At 43.6% G+C, this 22,313-nt stretch overlaps 2 protein-coding genes across 6 annotated transcripts in view; one reads left to right on the top strand and one right to left on the bottom strand.

Moving 5' to 3' along the window:
• Positions 1–12,476, bottom strand: part of ACOX1 (acyl-CoA oxidase 1) — a 61,810-nt gene extending 49,334 nt beyond the window's left edge. The window contains exons 1-2 of one of the 2 annotated variants that reach the window (XM_040329976.1): positions 12,283–12,476; positions 5,530–5,689 (exon numbers count right to left, since the gene is read on the bottom strand). In XM_040329976.1, coding sequence (XP_040185910.1) covers positions 5,530–5,689; positions 12,283–12,445 — 323 coding nt within the window. In that variant the 5' untranslated portion in view covers positions 12,446–12,476. The remainder of the gene's footprint in view (positions 1–5,529; positions 5,690–12,282) is intronic. The other variant, XM_040329975.1, reaches the window with a different exon arrangement.
• TEN1 (TEN1 subunit of CST complex) overlaps positions 12,474–22,313 on the top strand; it is a 112,670-nt gene continuing 102,830 nt past the window's right edge. For 2 of the 4 annotated variants that reach the window (XM_040329977.1, XM_040329979.1), the window contains exon 1: positions 12,544–12,633. Coding sequence is in view for 1 of the 4 variants with exons in the window: in XM_040329980.1 (XP_040185914.1) it covers positions 12,611–12,633 (23 nt within the window). In the remaining 3 variants the exon portion in view is untranslated. The other 2 variants (XM_040329978.1, XM_040329980.1) reach the window with 2 other exon arrangements.

The following is a 22,313-nucleotide window of genomic DNA, read 5'->3' on the forward strand; positions in this document are numbered from 1 at the left end:
TTGTAATATATTAGCTATTTTTGTTGCACCAAATCCACAAAACAGCCCCAATACCATACACTAAACACTACCTGGAGAAGCCTTATGCCTTGTACACATGACCAGTTTTCACGACGAGAAAACTGCCATTTTTTATATTGGTCATGAAAACCGGCCCTGTGTATGCTCCCTAGCAGTTTTCACGACGAAAAAACTGCCCTAAAAAAAAAAAAAAAAAAAAAAAGAAGAAACCAGCTCTCTTTTTTCTCGTCGTGTTTTCCGTCCGTCTTTTTCCCGCCATGAAAAACGGTTGCGTGTGTATGCCTTTTCAAGGGGGAAAAAAAAATGTGCATGCTCAGAATCAAGTATGAGACGGGAACGCTCGTTTTGGTAAAACTAGCATTTGGAATGGAGATAATCACATTTGTCACGCTGTAACGGAGTGAAAAGCACGAAAACTGAATAGCGTCAATTGTCTCTCAAACTTTTACGAACGCGAGGATCAGCAAAAGCAGCCCAAAGGGTGGCGCCATTTGAAAGAAACTTCCCCTTTATAGTCCCGTCGTACATGTTGTACGTCACCGAGCTTTGGTCGGATGTTTTTTTTACATGAACGTGTGTATGCAAGTCAGGCTGGAGAGGAATCACGTCTGGAAAAACGTTGTTTTTTTCCTGCCGAGAAAAATGGTCGCGTGTACGAGGCATTACATTTCCAGTACAAAAATCAGTGAGGGGGACCAGCGGCGGTGCGTCCATTAGGGGCGCTCGGGCACTACGGATAGATTTGTGCATTGCATATTTTGGGCTCGATTCACTAAAGGATATATAGATAGCAAAGTGAAGGTTAGCGAATAACGCAAAGAGGTCTTCACTTTTGAATACCTAATCATGTATTCTAAATGTGTATTCCCCTCGCACGTTTATGTATTCTAAGGAACAAAACTTAATTTTATTCACCAATATTCACTATCCCAAGAGAATGTGGAAGCAAGACTGCCATAAATATACATTTTATAGAAATATTTAAGAAGGTAACAAAAGTGATCTCTGTAAACTAACCAATTTATTCACAGGACACCACACAGATACACAAGAGTTTTCACTATTCAGTATGACATCTAATAACCCTGACACCGAGTTTATTCCATAGTTTAGTACAAAGGGCAAAGATGACCCACAATGCATGCAGTTTTCAGTTTATTACAATCAGATAAGTGGAATAAACTGCTGATTGCTTGGAATGGTTTATCTATAGGTCTAAAAGTAACCCTGTCATCTAACCAGAGACAAACTGAGCCCTCCCTGACGAAAATGGGCATAAAAAGGTGTCAGTTTATACCTTTATGCCGCGTAAACACGATCGGTTCATCTGATGAAAACGGTCTGATGGACCGTCTTCATCAGACGAACCGATCGTGTGTGCCCCCCATTGGTGAAAAAACGTAGAACCCGTTTTAAAATGATCTGATGGTTAAAAAACCAATAGAAAAAAAAAAGATCGTCTGTGGGGAAATCCATCGGTTAAAAATCAACGCATGCTCAGAATCAAGGCGACGCATGCTCGGAAGCATTGAACTTATTTTTTCTCAGCACGTCGTCGTGTTTTACGTCACGCGTTCTGACACGATCGGTTTTTTAACTGATGGTGTGTAGGCAAGACTGATGAAAGTCAGCTTCATCGGATATCTGATGAAAAATCCATCAGACCGTTTTCATCGGATGAACCGATCGTGTGTACAGGGCATTAAAGATCCATGTGTCCCATAAACAAATCAAGAAAGTATGAGAGGTGAGGTTTTCATGTGCATGTCCCTGTATGACCGCACTCAGGGCCTGGTGACAGCACTGTCATATGGGGAAGGGCACTCCAAAAACCATTGTTCATGTATTTTTCAGCAAGTTCCAGTGGCTTTGCCAGTGGAGGACAGTGAATCTTAAAGTACCATCCTGCATCTAGTGGGATCCAAGATGTTATTTGTGCTCCATGTCGTTGCTAATCAAATTACAGGCTTGCTTTAATGTCCTACATATGGAACCCATGGTGACAAAGGTCCCTAACAGGTGGCACTATGAGATACATGACATTTACTTTAGTTGGGATAAGGTATATCATTCTGCTTATGTCCAGGAGCTTTCTGGACCCAAGACTTCATCATACAACCCAATCTCCCTGTATTAGCAGATTAAAGCTGCTTCTACTGTTCATGCATTAGGATACATTAACATGGCCGCATACGTGCAGATAGTTTTCTCTGTGCTATGACCACATAAAACCTGGCTGATTAGCTGAGGCCAGAACTCCCCAGGAAACGTCGACCCTGGGAGGCACACTGGCTGTATCCAGGGTCGGACGGATGATCTCCACCACACACACACACACACTATAATTTAATATTTATTGTATATATTTTTTACATACCAGATTACATATCTTTAGGGGTTAATTTTTAAAGGAATGTTTTAGCTAATATTTTATTATACATTGTACGATCTATATAATATCCATTTCGGCCTGCACAGTGCACACATTAATAATTGTATAGTATGCACTGTTTTATAAATTGCCGATCATTATGATCATCGTTTTATACATCTACTGGTATTCATATATATTATTTATGTAGGTATGGTATGTCAATCCTCCATGTCCATCCTGGGTAGCTATTTTGAATAATTTCATTGAAAAGTAATGTTACTCCCAAATACTTACAAAACTCACAAATTGTTATCGTTGGCATTGTATTACGAGCACTGCAGTTAGCTCTAGGTCGTATAAATGCTGATCAGGATGCCTTTGCGCATTGTTATTAACCAGGTATTGAGTCTTTACCCATTTGCCTTCTTACTGTGCAAGGCTGGATTATCCGCTCTCTTTCTCTTATTCTATTTTATGACCGTGTTTTGTTCATGCTGTTTGATTTTTAACATGTCTAACTGCTATTTGTGGTGATTGTTAACTGAATTTGCGATATTAAAAAAGAAAAAGTAATATTACGTTTTTTCTGCTGTAATACGAGTGGTCCTTCTGGCACACCTTACAGCCAAAGCACAAGGGAGTAATAGGGACGCTGCTTGCCAGGAGATGTATCCCGGTGGAGCGTTTCCTACACAATGCACCATTCTAAAGCATAGACCATGACTAGATGTCCGCGAGCCACAACAAAATGGCTGCTATAGTGTCCATGAACCACAACAAAATCGATACGCGTAGGGGAGGGGCCAGGACGGTACGACAGGCAGTCTATCTGCCTAGCAGGAGGAGCATACCATTCCAAGACCAGCCGGTGTATTGTTTCACGCCATATATAGGAGTGGTGCACTGGCGCACCTTGGATATGTGAGTACCTCATTGGGGGTTGTTTTTTTGCATGTTGAATAAAACTTTTTAGACGACATCACACTATAGAAGCTTTTTATTCCCCATTACTCTCGAGATATTGCATTGTAAGCCCAGGATCCGGTTACCAGTATAGAACCCAGGGGTGGTTCACAAGCGTGTATTGACTGAGGCCTCGTACACACGACCGGATCTGTCCGTTGGGATTTATCCGCGGATCAGTTCCAGCAGACAAATCCGGTCGTGTGTACGGCCTAGCGGACATTTTTCGGCGGAGATTTCTCCAGCCGACGGTTTTCAAGCAGATAAAAATTTCTTAGCATGCTAAGAAATCTATCCGCTGGAAACCTGTCCGTTGGACTGATCCGGTCGTCTGTACAGACTCACCGGATAAGTCAAAGCGATCCCCATCCCTCGCATCGAATTGATTCGACGCATGCGTGGAAGTATTTACCTTCCAGGGTCGCGCACGTCACCGCGTATGTTTTCCGCGGTGATTTTGATCTGATGGTGTGTACAGCCCATCAGATCAAAATCGGGAGCAGAAATGTCCGCTGGAAACGGTCCGGCGGACCGTTTCCAACGGATATCCTCTTGTGTGTACAGGGCCCGAGTGTAATTGCTAGATCATATGCTCTAAAGTGAGCATTTAATACCTAGGGGGTCACCGGAATAGGAGCACCAATGCATGATCTGCAACACCAATCAATCAATTGTAAACGCATGGATATCCAAGCATGGCATCATTGCTATAACTGGATATCACGCATATGCACATTTCTCAGCACGATTGTGACATTTTCCAATTAAGAATTGCTTTTGCACAAAATTTATTTGGGACTACAGTTGTTTTTTATCTATATGCCACTGGACACTTACAATATATTTGTCATACAATTCACTTGAATGCACAGGAGCACTTTAATATTAATGTTTTGATATACATTTTTTATTGTTACCATTGTTCATATCACTTTTATGTCACTCACGTCACAATAACACTACATGTATTTATTTATCCTTTAGTACACATAAATAGCCGGATTCACAAAGACTTACACTGACGTATCTTTATATACGCCGCGCAAGTCCATGGATGCGCCGTCGTATCTATGTGCATTATTCTTGTAATAAGATACGCCTGAATTCTGACTCCATCCGACCGACGTAAGTCTCCTACGCCGTCGTATCTTGGGCGCATATTTACGCTGGCCGCTAGGGGCGCTTCCATTGATTTACGCATCGAATATGTAAATGACCTAGATACGCCAATTCACGAACGTACTTGCACCCGTCGCAGTAAGCTACGCCGTTTACGTAAGGCATAGAGATAAACCACCAAATAGCTGGTCTAAGTCATGTTAGGGTATGGACGTCGGAACTGCCGTCGGATTTTACGTAAGTCGTACGTGAATGGGGCTGGGCGTAGGTTACGTTCACGTCGTTGCCATTGAGCCGTTGTATCTTAGGGCGTAAATTCGACATGATTCTGAGCATGCGCTGTTCGTTCGGGAATTCATTTACATGGGATCACGGATAATTTTAATGCAACACGCCCACTACCTTTCTAATTTGAATTAGGCGGGCTTACGCCGGCCCATTTACGCTACGCCGCCGTAACTTAGGGAGCAAGTGCTTTGTGAATACTGTACTTGCCTCTCTATGTTACGTCGGCGTAGCGCATACGAGATGCGCTACGCCCGCACAGAGATACGCCGCTCTCTGTGAATCTGGGCCATACTCTGTAATATTTCCATGCGCAGCGTATAATTTATTTTAATTGGCTATGTGCACAAGCTTATGAGACGTGTGTAACGCTTGCAGCTGGTCAGCAATACCAATTAGGCTTTGGACGTATTGAGGCTCGCAGGAATTTAAAAAAAAAATTCACTATGTAGTAGGCCAGCTGTTTAGCTGAGGACCCAGAAGCTAGTGGAGATCATTGGAGTAGCAGTGTCTAGTGGAGTAGCGGTGAGGGATCCCACAGGTATGGTTTATGCATAGTTACATTGGCCCAAGCTGTTCCAATACAACTATACTGTATAAAAGAATGCCATACCTGCAATTCTTTTCTAAGTAGCACTGCGAAATATAAAATCTAGCAAAGACCTTAATTAATTGAATAATTAAACTCGCCTGCAAGGCAAGTAGAGCTAGCCTACTATCTCTATACAAATATTTTACAAATTAGATGGTGTATGAGGAGAGCCCACCTCTTGAACCAATAGATCTCCTCAGGGTCGGCTATGCCATGGTCTCTCATCTTCTTAAGCATCTGAGAACTTTTCTTGATGGCCAGCTCATACCGCTCACTGCGAGACAAGAAATTGGGGTCCTCATTCTGGAAGGCTGGGTCGTTGATCACAAGACTCTCTAAAAAAGCAAAAAAACATGCAATAACTCCACACTATGGAAAGGCTACCTAAAGAAATACTAAATTCAAACCCCAAGAACAAAAAATTATAGTTTGCAGCTTCCTGTCCTAGAGTGACAACCGTACTGCATCTAGAAGTGTTGTCACCCTACGAAGGAAGTGGGTTAGGACATTATAACATCCCTCCCCCCCTCAAAACAGAAAAGTGATTTGTAGTTAACACATACAGCTAGGAAAAGAGATAGCTGACGTCTGTTCACAGAGGGAGAGAGCACAGGAATTTATCAGCTCTTAAGATTTTTGGCAGGATCAACATCTATTTTTACATGCACTTGTCAAACAGATATAAAACCATTTCAATAAAAAAACATTTCAATTCTATATTTAGCGGACCAAAAGGGAGCAAATAAAATACATTTGAGGTTATAAAGCCCAACTTTCAGCTTTAGCCCTTGTTCACACTGGTGCAATTTGACATGTGAAATGGGAGGCACTTGCGGCGCTGCACTGATTTCAAAAAGTAATTTCTGTACTACTTTTCGCAATTTTGGTCCCGCGATTTACATTGACATCTGTGCAGAAACTTGCAGCGCCACTGCCAAGGCACTTTGACAGCAGTGCCCATTCATTTCAATGAGCAGAAGTGGTGGAGGAGTGGTGTATACACCGCTCCAAATATGCTGCTTGCAGGACATTTTTTAATGTCCTGCCAGCGCAGCGCCCCAGTGTGAAATCACTCGGGCTTTCACACTGGGACAGCAAGGGAGGCATTTTTCAGGCTCCTTAGGCCCCGTACACACGACCAGATGTATCCGCTGGGATTGATCCGCGGATCAGTTCCAGCAGACAGATCCGGTCGTGTGTAGGCCCGAGCGGACATTTTCCAGCGGATAAAAATCCAGCCGACGGATTTCCAGCGGATAAAAATTTCTTAGCATGCTAAGAAATCTATCCGCTGGAAACCTGTCCTTCGGACTTATCCGGTCGTCTGTACAGACTCACCAGATAAGTCCGCCCGATCCCCATCCCTCGCATGCGTCGAAAGTGATTTGACGCATGCGTGGAAGTATTTACCTTCCAGGGTCGCGCATGTCGCCGTGTCATCGTCGCGGCGACGGCGCGGCCACGTCACCGCGGATGTTTTCCGCGGGGATTTTGATCTGATGGTGTGTACAAGCCATCAGATCAAAATCCGGAGGAGGAATGTCCGCTGGAAACGGTCCGGCGGACCGTTTCTAGCGGATATCCTCTCGTCTGTACGAGGCCTTACAGGCACTTTAGCCTAAAAGCACCTGAAAAACATCCCAGTGTGAAAAAGGTCCTAAAGTGACAGTGTCTTAAAAACGTAATGGTGATTTCCATCCCCTAGAAACAAAGTTTTATCATGCACGTGGACCGATGTCTATAAACGTATAGAGAGAATTGTATGAACACATTATCAAATCTTCAAATAAATTTATAGTGCAGGATATGAACTGAAAGTGGATTCGTAGTGCAGGAAATAAAAGAAAGACCATTAGGTATAATAGACCCATAGCTCTGAGAATATTCTTCTAGAAAGACCTGACAACTCAATTCGTTATTTAAACCTAGCGGTAAAAAAGTTTGTAAATCCACAATTTTTTCTCTTTTTAGGAGGACTTTGTCCTCCTAATTCCAAAGTGTAAATACCCTTGATGGTCATCCCCTCACAGCTTCCTCCATGCATTTTCTTTCTAGGGGATGAAAATCACCATTACCGTATATACTCGAGTATAAGCCGAGGTACCTAATTTTACCACCAAAAAAATGGGAAAACGTATTGACTCGAGTATAAGCCTAGGGTAAGAATGCAGCAGCTACTGTAAGCGGAAAAGAGGGTCAACAATGCCCATTTGCACGCCTCACTATGCCCATTGCAACCTCACTTTGCCCAACCTCACTGTGCCCATTGCAACCTCACTGTGCCCATCGTCAGTGTACCTGAAATTGACAGGCTGCGGGCATCCATTCATTGTTTAAAACTCGCGGTCTCCTCCTGGTCCCTTCCGTGATAGGTGTTTCTCAGCAGACACAGTTCCGCCTATCATGGACGTTCTCTCATCCTCAGACTCAGTTTCCCAGCAGACACTGTGTTCAGTGTTCCGCCAATCATGGACGTCCTCTTGTCCAAGGATAAAAAGGTGTCCGTGATTGGCGAAACACTGAACACAGTGTCTGCTGGGAAACCCGAGGATAAGAGAACGTCCATGATAAACGTTTCTCAGCAGACACAGTTCTGCCTATCACGGAAGGGACTAGGAGGAGACCGCAAGCTTTTCAATAACTTTAGGTACACCGACTCGAGTATAAGCTGAGACGGGGTATTTTCAGCCCTAAACTCAGCTTATACGGTACTATAAGACCCCGGAAGGACGTTTTGGACGAGATGGTTGTATTGCGCATGCACCCCAAATCACGTCTGATGTTCACGTAAAAAGACATTAAATACTTCAACTGCAATCTGCGCAGGGCGCCTGCACACCGCCGTCAGATGTTCGTGCCTGCGTATCACAGACTAAATTAAACCCATCAAATAATCCAACTGTAATCGCAGCAGGCCTGCTTGGGAGGACCGACAAACCTTTCTAATATCTGCTATGTATATATACACATAGCAGATATTAATTAGAAAGGTATAAAAGTTAAGTAAATTATAACTGCAGACATGTAAAAGAATAATTTGAATTAGAATTTATTTCTAATTTCTGTAATCTGTATGCTATTATAGATATAAATCGCATACAGATTACAGAAATTAGAAATAAGTTGTAAAATAAATATTCAAATATTTTTTTATTACATGTCTGCAGTTATAATTGTTTATGTGTGTGTATGTGTATGTGTGTATATATATATATATATATATATATATATATATACACACACACACACACACACACACAGATTTTAGAAATAAGTTCTAACATAAATATTCTATTACATGTCTGCAGTTATAATTGTTCATTTATATATTAATATCTGCTTTCTAATTAATATCTACTATGTGTGTATATACACATAGCACATATTAATTAGAAAAAAGTATCAGTCCTCCCACGCAGGCACGCTGCGATTGCAGTTGGAGTATTTGATGGGCGCGAACATCTGACCGTGTGCAGGCGCCCTGCAGCGATTGCTGTTGAAGAATTTGATGTCTTTTACACGATCATCAGACGTGGTTTTGGGTGCACTCATGGGCAATACAACCAACTCGTCAAAGACTCCTTACGGAAATTACATGGTTGGAGTTTGACGGGTCGGAGAAATTGACACAACAGTGGCCACTCCATGAGATGGTTTCTTATTCAAGGAGGAGGAAGGTCACGCTATGCTGACAAACCTACGCGTGGATGTAGCGAAACACGTTGATGTCACAGACATTTGTGACACCTAGCCCCACAGGGATGAGTCTGGACACCTAGCCCTGGTCTAGTCTGTGCCTCTGGTGGACCAACCCTTGGATACTCAGGGCAGCTATCAGAAATGTTTGGGCCCCTTACACAGCTTTAGATCTGGGTCCCCTTGAGCCTGACCACCAACATACCCCAGGGCTTGCCCACAGGCCATCCCACCAAATCCACACACCGGCCACCTCACCTGAACGCACTCAGCCCCGCCCCCCCCCCAATTTATAATAAATATGTATGTATGTATGTATATATTGTGACAGGTAGTCAGCTAAATCTGGGGGTGTTGTCACAGACAGGAGATACATTTCTGCCTTGTTTAGAAAATTCACCAATTACTATCAAGTGTCGGCTGCAGAGGTAGCCAGAAAGGTTTAAGGACGTTGGATAGCTTCAGCTGTTCAGAATGAGAAAATTAAGGCCTCTATAAGTTGTCCAGAGGATTACTACTGAATGCTGCATCCTGAGGCTTGTTGAGTTAAGGAGAGCAGTGAGCTGAGGAAGACTTCTGAAGGGGAAGTAGTTGTTGATCTTTTTAATTTTCTTATCACACAGCAAAAATACTATTGTTTTCTGCTGGAAGACCAGCAGTGTCTGCCCAGCAGTAGGCTGTGCCAGACTCCATAGATAGGTTCCTGTGTTGTGAAGGTAGACGGCCCAAGTGGCCAGGGTTTATTTTATGTTTAGTTTTGTTTATGCTGTTTGGATGCTTGCACTTGTTTCCAGCAATATGGAAGAATAAACCATAACCCTTATTTTTTTCAACCACCCACGGCTGCCTCTCTGTATAATTCAGTGTGAAGTGAACCCACTCAGGAGGTCACACACCCCCGCTACCGAGCTAACCCATATATATATATATATATATATATATATATATATATATATATATATATATATATATATATATATATATATATATATATATAGTAGGGGTGTAACGGATCGTCACCGATCCGTGATCCGAACGGGCCACCCCGTTCGAATCGGCACACCCCGCGATCCGCGGAGCGCTCCGGAGCCTAGGCCTAGGAAAGTCCCCGGCTTCGGCCTAGCTCCGGAGCGGCAGCCAGTCTGCTTGCCAGAGCCCAGCGTGACACGCCTCCCCGGGGAGGCGTGTCACGCTGTGCACTGGGCTCTAGCAAGCTGAATGGGAATGTTAGCAGTGAAGCACTGGTGTGAGAGGAGGGGGGGGAAGGGGGTAAAAAGAGCACAATAGCAATTCACAGGGGTGGATTAAAGAGGAAGCAGGTGAGGCTGTTTGGGACTTAAAGTACAATCTTGATGTTTTTACAGCAAAATATATATATATATATATATATATATATATATATATATATATATATATATATATATATTTTGCTGTAAAAACATCAAGATTGTACTTTAAGTCCCAAACAGCCTCACCTGCTTCCTCTTTAATCCACCCCTGTGAATTGCTATTGTGCTCTTTTTTCGGATCAGCAAAAAAAAAAAGGTTCCTTTTTTTTAATTGGTCCAAAAAAAAATATATTATATTATTTTATATATATATATATATATATATATATATATATATATATATATATATATATATATATATATATATATATATATATATAATATAAATATATAATTTTTTTTTTTTGGACCAATGAAAAAACGGACCCTTTTTTTTTTTTTTTGCTGATCCGAAAATGATCCGATCCGTGACTCCTGATCCGAGGATCGATCCGATCCGTGAGTTTTTTGATCCGTTGCACCCCTAATATATATATATATATATATATATATATATATATATATATATATATATATATATATATATATATATATATATATATATATATATATATATATATATATATATATATACATATACATATATACATACACATACACATACATACATACATACATACATACATACACACCAGCCCCACACCTATGTGTATGTATCAACTCCAACACATACACAATTCTGTAAACACACAAGCCTCTGGCCTCTGCCTGTACACAAACAGCCCCCTTCTTTCCCATAAAGCCCCAACTAGTAAAGGAAATCTTCCTACCTAGTCCCAACTCGTTTTCACAAAGCTGACATGTTGCTGACACAGGGGAGCAAAGTACAGGCAGCTCACAAGAGGGGTGCACATGCACATAGTAGCCAGAGGTGGCAGTAAAGAGCTTGATATCTGAGCTCAATGACACAGGGAGCAGCAGAAGCGGCAAGATTGTTTCTATAGTGCAGAACACGGCTCCCCTTCAGCCGTCCTGCCTTCTCCTGGCCCGGAGAAGGCAGGACGGGTGAAGGGGAGCCGTGTTGTATCGGCTGTTCCAACCGATAGCGGCCCTGTGCATACTACTGCTTCAGCCCCCACAAGTGCGGTCAGTTGCAAGGCTCTTGGCTTTCCCATTTACAGGTTTTCTTTTTTCTTTTGGAAGAGCTACACCTCTTACGTGATCTTTTGGCATACTGAAGATCTGTGAACTGTGATTTACTATTTGTGACTTTTCATGTTAAATACCCGTCACTTATGGTGCCCCAAATAGGTTAGCAGCCAATTCACCACATGGATAGCCCCGGGGTTTGGAAATCAGTAGGTGCCAATGCCGAGTTTGATTTATGGAGTTTATCTCCCCATCTATTCCCTTTGTGGATTCGCACCGACATCTGCAGCTCTCCTATTCTCTTCAGTCTGGACATGTATTGCTGGATTTGTTTGTTTTATTGTTTTTAATTGCTATGGTGCTGGGATGTTCTTGATACATTGTGTGCTACATAAGGACTCCATGTTCCTTTTTAATTAATAATATTCAATAAACACTCATTTTTTTACCTTCCAACCAGCCTCATTCCTGTCTAATTAACCCCTTGGCTGCCCATGATGGAAGCGTTACTCCCTTCAGGTGCAGATTTACCTTTTTGATATATATATAGTATTACACCTGTGTATGAGGTCCTCTCCCCCCTCCCCCTATACACAGGGGTGTATTCCTCCTCCATGCAGACTGTATACAGTATTACACCTGTGTATGATGATCTCCCCCTATACACAGAGGTGTATTCCTCCTCCATGTAGACTGTATACAGTATTACACCTGTGTATGTGGATCTCCCCCCTCCCCCTATACACAGAGGTGTATTCCTCCTCCGGTGTACCCCTCGCACAGACTGTACTTACCGATCTCCCTCCTCCTCCGGGTCTTCTCCGGAGTCCCATCCAGGATGTTAGTGATGGTCTCCAAGTTGAAGGAGGCGGTGCCCCTCTCTCTGCTCAGGTCTGGGTTCATCTCTCCGCTGTCACCTCTGCAACTGTCACTACCGGCCTTTGCCCTGGAAGACATGTCACAAGCTTGTCCCCGCCCCTTCTGTCACATGACCAGAGTAGGACGAACGCTGCACTGTGTGGACAGCTGAAGGCGGGGCTCCAGTCAGGTAAGCGGTGGTCTTCGAGAAGATGGCGGCCTTCTAGGGTTACATGTGCTTACCTGGAGACAGCTGAAGACTTTATGTATTGGGAGAACAGAAACACGTCAGTGTGTGCTTGGGAGTCAAAGCTTGACAGAGTTTTCTGGTGATAGCAGTGCCATGGGTGGGAAGGATAGACTGAAATTCGAGCTTACCCCAAGGGTAGGGGTAACCAGGCTGGGTGTGGGAGCTGTCCTTGTAGACTTTATTATGTGAGTTCCACAGCTATCATGTTTATCCACCATCATATATGCCCTGTCCCTTCACCATAGGTGTGCATAGCCTATTGCATTAGGGTGTGCACCCAAAGCTCAAACACATATGTGTGTGCATGTGGACGGTGTCAGTAGGGCAGAGTTTGGTGTCAGTGGCTGGTGTCAGTTTTTTTTTTTTTTTTTACTATTTTATTTTATATAATTAAAAAGAAAAAAAAAATATTTAATATATTTACAATTTTTTATTTATTTTTTTACAAATTTTTTTTTTTAGAAGCCTCGTTTGGGGGCTTTGGTGAAATATAACATGTCTTAACAAAGGGCATCTTCAACACAAGGTGATTAGGGTGTGCCCAGGCACACCTGGCACACCCTGTGCGCACACCTATGCCCTTCACACACATTGGAAGCAGGAAAGTCCATATTAAGGATGAGCTCTGGCGTGTTCGCATAGAACACGTGCAGAGCCCGCCAGGAAGTGTGCACGGCGCTGCGCTAAATAACAGCCAGGGAGACATTTCACGATCCCTGCAGCCGAGCATCGGGACAATGTCTCCCTGGCTGTGATTAGCACAGCGCCGTGCACACTTCCTGGCAGGCTCTGCACGTGTTCTATGCGAACACGCCAGAGCTCATCCCTAGTCCATATTCTTTAGGCCCCTTTCACACTGGAGCGTTTTTCAAGCGTTATTCAATCGTTTTTTGAGCGTTTTTCTAGCGTTATTGGAGCGAAGCCTCATCTGCAATCCCAATGTGCTGGTAAAGCACCGCTAAGTTTTAGGGCGTTTTTGCAGTGCCACCGTGTGAAAGGGTAAGGCGTTTTTACAGCGCTTTCATTTCAATGGAGAGGGGCGTTTTTGGAGCGTTTTTTTTTCAGCACCCAAAAGCTGCTCCAAAGATGCTGCTTGCAGGACTCCGTGTTAAAGGGTCCATTGAGATGCATGGAGAGCGTTTTATTAGTGCTATTTTTAATGCTAAAATGCTGTAAAAATGCTTCAGTGTGAAAGGGGTCTTACAGATCTTGGGACAGCAGCATCAGGTCTGGCATCATCACAAAACTCATACGTCAAAGTGGTGTTCTGTCAGAATCGGCAACGTTTTTTTTTTTTATTTTCTATTGTGAATAACATATGGGTTTATATGAGATTTGCAAACCATTGCATTGTGTTTTGTTTTTTTTTCTTTAACCACTTAAGGACCGGACCAATATGCTTCTAAATGACCCAAGGGGTTTTTCCAATTCGGCACTGCGTCGCTTTAACAGACAATTGCGCGGTCGTGCGACGTGGCTCCCAAACAAAATTGGCGTCCTTTTCCCCCCACAGATAGAGCTTTCTTTTGGTGATATTTGATCACCTCTGCGGTTTTTATTTTTTGCGCTATAAATAAAAATAGAGCGACAATTTAGAAAAAAATGCAATATTTTTTACTTTTTGCTATAATAAATATCCCCCAAAAATATATATAACATTTTTTTTCCTCAGTTTAGGCCGATACGTATTCTTCTACCTATTTTTGGTAAAAAAAAAAAATCGCAATAAGTGTTTATCGATTGGTTTGCGCAAAATTTATAGCGTTTACAAAATAGGGGATAGTTTTATTATTTTATTTTTTTTACTACTAATGGCGGCGATCAGCGATTTTTTTTTTTTTTTTTTTCGTGACTGCGACATTATGGCGGACACTTCGGACAATTTTGACACATTTTTGGGACCATTGTCATTTTCACAGCAAAAAATGCATTTAAATTGCATTGTTTACTGTGAAAATGACAGTTGCAGTTTGGGAGTTAACCACAGGGGGCGCTGTAGGAGTTAGGGTTCACCTAGTGTGTGTTTACAACTGTAGGGGGTGTGGCTGTAGGACTGACGTCATCGATCGAGTTTCCCTTATATAAGGGATGACACGATCGATGCAGCGCCATATTGAAGCACGGGGAAGCCGTGTTTACATAAGGCTCTCCCCGTTCTTCAGCTCCGGGGAGAAATCGCGAGGGGGCGGCTAGAAACGAATAACCGCGCCCTTGTCCCGGATCGCTCCTGAAGCCACGGGAACCGCCGCATGTACCGGGGGGGGGGTCCCGATCGGACACCCGACCCACGTCTAGGCAGGGACGTACAGGTACGCCAATGTGCCTGTCTGTGCCATTCTGCCAACGTATATGTACATGCGGCGGTCCGGAAGTGGTTAAGGTGTGCAATTAAGGATGAACTCCGGTGTGTTCGCATAGAACACGTGCAGAGCCCGCCAGGAAGTGTGCACAGCGCTGTGCTAATCACAGCCAGGGAGACATTGTGCCAATGCTCGGCTGCAGGGATCGTGAAATGTCTCCCTGGCTGTTATTAGCGCAGCACCGTGCACACTTCCTGGCGGGCTCTGCACGTGTTCTATGCGAACACGCCAGAGCTCATCCTTATGTGCAATGGATAACAAAAAAATTGTGACTTCATACAGTTGTCAAATGCACATTCCAAATAACTGCAAGGCAGTTATACAAAAACTGTCAATCAAAAAAGCCAGTATGCTCACGTTGTATCCACGTATCAAAATATGGTTAGATTAACTGGTGCATCAGGTGGAAAAAAGTCCCTTGGAATCCAGTATTGCATATTGGTTAAAGGGGTTGTAAAGCTTCGCGTTTTTTCACTTACTGTACAAGCCCCACCCCGTTTACTTACCTGAGCCCTCGAAAGTCCTGCGTCGTGAAAGCGCTGGCCTCTCGGCTCTTCATTGGATAGATTGATAGCAACGCAGCCATTGGCTCACGCTGCTGTCAATCAACTCAAATGACAAGGGGGCGGGGCCGAGTCCTGTAGTTGGTGGCTATGAATGCCGAGTACAGTGCTCGCAAGGTAACCCCCTTGGGAAAGCACTTCCCAGGGGGGATAGCTGATGCGGGGAGTCGAGACGGCTGCCGATGGACCCCAGAAGACGAGGATCGGAGCCACTGTGTGCAAAACGAGCTGCACAGCGGAGGTAAGTATGATCAACATGTACAAATATATAAGGGGTCCATTAAGTGAACTTGGTGTTGAGTTATTCACTTTACGGTCAACACAGAGGACAAGGGGGCACTCTTTACGTCTAGAGGAAAAGAGATTTCATCTCCAAATACGGAAAGGTTTCTTCACAGTAAGAGCTGTGAAAATGTGGAACAGACTCACTGCAGAGATGGTTCTGGCCTGCTCAGTAGATTGCTTTAAATCGGTTCTCCCACGCAAAAACTTTTTGTTTTTTAAAGGGCTATTTAAATTGCTAATGCCAGTTATTCTTTAAACTCACGTTTTTTTTTCCACGGCCGCTTTGTTGAGAAATATGGAGTTATATTCCCCGTTTTTATTATTTGCCATCTTAACTGTGGGCATAAGCCCACAAGCAGGCACTTCCTGGTTCGGTTGGATGCTGATGTCCCAGCATAATAATCTGTAGCTTGCATAAGAACTCCCGCGATATTTGATATCACGGCTGCGCAGTGAAGACAGGGAGCTATGCAGAGAAGCTCCCAGAGTACACTGCTTCAAACGGGAAGTGACGGAATGCCCGTATTATTCCCGCAACGTTACAGACCGGAAGCCTCATCAATATTACAGGTACTGTACAGATTTAGAAAATGAAAACATCGGTTTTTAGCGTTTTTGATCGAGAAAATGTAATAGAGGCAATGTTGTAATTAGGGTGGAGAACCGCTTTAAGAAAGGCCTGGATACTTTCCTAAATGTACATAATATAACTGGGTACTAACATTTATAGGTAAAGTTGATTCAGGGAATATCCGATTGCCTCTCGGGGGATCAGGAAGGATTTTTTTCCCCTGCTTTAGCAAATTGGATCATGCTCTGCTGGGTTTTTTCTCTCATCACCTTCCAGGACGGCACACGAGAGATGATGGCTCCTCCCCACAGGAAACACAATCACTTAACAATTTAAAAGTCCCCACCCTTCCCCTTGATCCTCAGTATTGATTGTGTTTCTCCCGAACACATCGTCACGTTTGTTTTGTTTGAATACCTAGAGACCGGGGAGGGTCGAAGGTACCCCTGTTGAGACAGGTCTTAGGGAGGCCGGGGAGGGCTGAACTAACCTGTAGGCCTTCGGGTCTAACTCACAGGTCGCCCCAGGCGTGCACCAGCGCTCTGAGCTGCGGGGAGGCTTGCCATCGCTAGGGTGCAGAAGAAACGCCGCCATTTGAAGAGCTCTCTCTTCCCGGGTACTGCTTCCTACTCTTGGAAACATGGCGCTCCAAGCCTCTCTGAGTGAAGGTGGGCTTTTGCCTCACAGCGCAACCCGGAAGGGACGCCGGAGAGAAGCATGGCGGTGGAAGGGTCGGCTTGCGGATAGCCCTTACAAGAGGTACCGACAGCTGGGGACCCAGCCAAACCTCCTCATGGACAGGAGGAGATGAAGGCAAATGTGACTGCAGGCAGATCCAGGTCGGGGCGCAGTGAGTACATTCCCCCTTGGAAAGGGAGGAGGAAAGGGAGTGAGAGTCCTGGTCTTCAGGGTCTGAGTCTCTGGGGCCAGCCAGCCAGCACAGGACTGGTTTTTACTTCTCACCCTTTCACCTCCCCAGTACAAACCTGCAGTCCTGGGGGAGGACAAAGTAATATTATGCATATATGTATATCTCTTGTCTTGCAAAAACCCCCCCAGCGGATCCCAGGAGACCCCAAATAAACAGTCTCCTACCGCTACAGGGCATAGCTCCTCATAACTTAGCAGAGAAAGGAAAAACTTTCCATGAAGCCGCCAGGCAGTCCGTAACTTAAGGTCTGACATAGAGGAGCTTATCCCTAGAGAAGACATATCCTCCCAAGAAGGCCTCGTCCGAACGGAACCTAGTGCCCTTCCCCCGCCCTCACAGTCATTCCCTCTAGTCCAGGTAGAGGAAGCTTAAGGAGGACAGGGAGGATATGGTAAGCCAAGCTAAACAGGAGCCATTCACCCTAGAGGGTCTGGTTGGACTCCTGCAGGCAAATACAGGCCTCTGAGGAGATTATAAAATCCCTAGAATAATCTCATAAAAGGGGGCTGAGCAAGGCTCAATCCAGTTAGGGCCAGCCTGCCATGAATCTGACAGGCAGATCACAAGGGTGCAGTTAGGTTTTTTAGCCAAAAAACTGACCGCCTAAACTCTTAGGATAGGCCCAACAGGGGGCATACTAGTGGGTTTATTACCCTTGTGGGGGTTGTTTATTGGTTACAACATCTCCCAAGTTCCAACCGATCACTTCCTCCTTACACTGCTGGTATATCTGTCAGTGTGTTAGAGTTAATCTATACCTCTTGTGGCTCAGGCAACAAACCATTTAGGTGGTGTGAGAAGCATAAAATGCTAGCCTGCAACCCTTAATTGGGAGTTTCTCTGGTACAAACCCCTGTGTTAAAGCTATGAAAATCAGCCATACAGGTCTCTGATTGCCTCCAGCCTGAGACTATGGTCACCTCTTCATGAGAAACCTAATTGATTTCTGAGTCTGTGCTCGTTAAGACCTTAAAGGCTTGGACTCGCTCCCACCTGTGGTGGACCAGCTACACCTACTCAGACCTTTGCAATAGCAGAATAGCAGCTACCACTATTGTGGTATAGTCACACACCTCGGATTTCCAGTATTTGGAACTACCATGTTCCTTCACTGGGATGAAGGATCAATATCTGAAACTCAGGTTATGCTAGGATAGAGCGTTGGTCTGTCCGCACATCAGAAATGCACAACATGGGTTTATCTTGGGTCATTTCTGAGATATATATGTGTATGTGTGTGTGTATATATATATATATATATATATATATATATATATATATATATATAATTTGTGTGTATATATGTAGACTGATGATCAAGGGATATCCTATGACTCACCAGAAATGCCTAAAATTGATTAGATAACGGTACTCTGTTCCTTATCAAACGCATAACACTGAATGGTGGTGACGCCTCTATGGTATATTCGCACACTATTGTTATTCAGAAACATACCACATTGAGTTACTGTCGGTGTAATTTCTGTCGGATACATGCATGTATATTATTGCTTATCAGAGAAGCATGACATTGATTTGTCAGTGACACCTCTATTATATAAACCGCACACTATGGTTATTCAGAAACATACCACACTGAGTTACTGTTGGTAAAAATTTCTGGAGGTTACATGTTGGTACACTATTACTTATCAGAAACGCATGACGCTGAGTTACTGATAGCGACACTTCTGCTGGTTATATGACTATACAATTTTGCTGATCAGAAACGCATAGCATTGTATTATTGTTAAGGATATTTATAAATTCAGATATGCACTGCTTTAAGTGTCCTTTTTTTGCTAGTGACATTTCTGTTGATTAGATGACCCGACAAGGTTGCATTAAGTAACACATTGGGTTGCCGACAACATGCTGTTGGTCATATAAACTTTCCAAGTTTTTTTCTAATCAAAATAATGCACAACTGGTATTGTGGGTTCATGACGGTATACTGTTACTATCCAGAAACGCACAGCATTGAGTTTTCTTGCTAGTGACGTTTCTATCAGGTATATGACTGTGGGTGTTGGAATACACAATTTTACTGTCTGTAACATTTCGGTCCCTTGTCCTATACCCTATTGTTTATCTGAAGTATGCTAATATCACTCTCTGCTAGTTATGACTGCAGGGAGTATAACACCAGCAATACACGGTTGAGGCCGCATATGTCCTTTTGGTCATACTGGCCATGCGACTGCTTTTTTCTATGATCATCAGAGATATACTATAGGTGCTAGCATTATTTGCTGTTGATTGGAAGACCGTACTGCGGTCAGTCAGGAATAGACAACACTATAGTGGTTCTTGTCCTCCTGTCCTGAATCTATTACCTTGGGTCGCTGCACATAAATAAAACACAGCAGTAGAAGGTGTCTGTGTCCTCTGCGTTCTTTATTACTCAGAAAAAACACCATATTGGCTAGTGGCCTCTCTGTTGAATGTAGGACCTATAAACCTATTAAGCATCAGAAGCTCACACTTGGAGCTTCTGTCCTTTCTCTGGGCTTAGGTTATATGGTATCTTACTACATATGAGAAATACACACCTAAGGTTGGTTGTGTCTTCTCTATCCTACAGGTGTCTGTATATCAGAAAACACAGCAGTGGAAGCTGGGGGTGTCTATCTGTCTTTCCATATTAAGTCTGAGCTTGCTGTCCTTCGGAAATACAAGATCTAGGACCTGTATATCTGGGACATTTTGGTCACTTTATTTCAGACCTTATTTTCCATTCACATGGAAGGAACAGGATTTCTGATTGCGGGCCTTTACTTCTAGGCATGCCAGAGACATTCCCTAGACCTGAACCCAGTAGGGTTATAGGACACTGGAAGGAGGTCATAAAATCACCTAGCAGGTTCTTTTTAGTAGGAAAGGGGTTACGCTGTTAGGGGCTGTTTGCCTAAAAAATTCAGCAGCAGGATTTTTTCTGACTGGTTCTCCCGATCCGATCCGAGCTTTATAGCTCAGTGTATGTCCTTCATGTCACCCCCTCGGACGAACTGGATATGAATAACCAATATTCATCTTTTACTCCTACTATGGCATTGGTCCCTTGTGGTAGGGATCTGCTTAACTTAACACTCCTTGGTGCGTGGAGTGGATCATGACCTCAAACACTGTTTTTTTACAGAATACTGTATTCTGTTGGCGTGTGGCACTCATGGGTTTACCCTGAGATTATAGGGTAAAATGTATCTGCATATTATACGCGGGGGGCGGTGAAAAGTTTTCTTTCCCCGACACCTTTGTTCTTTTCTGTTATATACCAATGAATGCAGTGGTTACTCGCAATTTTGTAACAGGCTTCTTTTCTGCGTAGTTTAATGATCGACTCGCAGGGTTATAAGGAGCCTAGGGTATATAGAACAATCTCACATCTGACATGTCGGTATTCAGATGGGAAGGAACTCAGAAATGGGGAATGACCAGGATGGGACCTACTTGTCAACCGGCTTGCAGAGCAGCTGTTTTGTCCGGTCTAGCAGTGTACGTTGGAGACAGGAGTTTGTCCACGCGTATTGGCGGACGCACGAACGAGCCACGCCAAGGCATCCTGTGGTCCTGACACTGACCAATAAGTGTCCTCGCTATAAAGTCACATGCATTCCAATGAATGGAGGTGGACAGGTGGACTGAAGGGAGTGCAGGAGCACACCAAACGCCCTGCTTGGTCACATACCTGTCCAGTCATTTGAGTGAAGGGAATAGACTTCCCTTAATCTAGTATCCTTGAGTGGGTTTATTTCCTTGTTTCACCAGGACTATGGCAAACAAAAAAGGGGGACCCACAAGGATTGTACGTCGGGAGACCCTGTTTCTTTCTTTCTAAACCATTCTCCTGTACAGACTAGTGGCTTAAAACCACATGTTGTTTTTTTCTGGGTTGATCAAAGTAGGTCTTTGTTTCACAGAACAAATCTCTGACTAAACTTTGGATGGTCTTATGCAGCTTTGCAGACACTATCAACCACGATGGCTAGAATATTGGCGCAGCCAACCTTTCTATCCTAAAGAATACTCAAGCTCTCAGAATTTTTTTCTTTAAGAGCACGTGCCACCTAGACTCTGCATCCAAAGAGGAGACAGGAGCATAGGTGGAGCAGACCTGCAGGTCATTTTCATGATCCAGCTAGGATACCCTCATCACACACTAGGAAGTGGAAGTGGTGAAATAAAATTAGATTCTGACATCTAGCAAAAGACCTTGCAGGCAAGGGTCCCACCCTAAAGTAGGCCTGTTGGTTACTCGTCTATCCTCTCGTGTGCCGTCCTGGAAGGTGATGGGAGAAAACGGACGTTACTTACCGGTAACGGTGTTTCTATGAACCTTCCAGGACGGCAGGCCTACTTCCCGCCCTATGTGGAGGGAAAAGATAAGCTAAACGCTAGGTGGTAAGTACCTATACGGAACAATGTCCCTTGTGAACCAGTTCAGGACTACTCTAATTCATACTGAGGATCAAGGGGAAGGGTGGGGACTTTTAAATTGTTAAGTGATTGTGTTTCCTGTGGGGAGGAGCCATCATCTCTCGTGTGCCGTCCTGGAAGGTTCATAGAAACACCGTTACCGGTAAGTAACGTCCGTTTTTTTTCTCCTTCCTCTGGATCAACTATGGGTTTATGTGATTGTACGATATTATAATTATTTGATTTTTTATGGTTGAACTTGATGGTCTTTTTTCAACCTGACTAACTATGTAACTATGTTTTGTTTTAATTTTTTTTTTTTTTAAACTAACCTATAGTACCCCTTTAAGGACCGGAGTTCATAAAATATCACAATGTAAAAATTAGAAATATGTAAAAGGCATGTGTTTCTATGTGCGCCTGGATCTGTACGCACCCAAGAAGACCTTTTTATGCTGTAATTATGCAAGAAGGGAAGTGGAGTAGAATGAGAAAAGGGGGAGTAGGGAAGAGGGAGAGAGGAGAGGAAAAAAAAGGGGGGGTTGAAGGGGGTCACCACTGGGGGAGCAATTGAAAACAAAAGAGACGGAA

The sequence above is a fragment of the Rana temporaria genome, chromosome 12 (assembly GCF_905171775.1).
Source record: "Rana temporaria chromosome 12, aRanTem1.1, whole genome shotgun sequence".
Classification (NCBI taxonomy): Eukaryota; Metazoa; Chordata; class Amphibia; order Anura; family Ranidae; genus Rana; species Rana temporaria.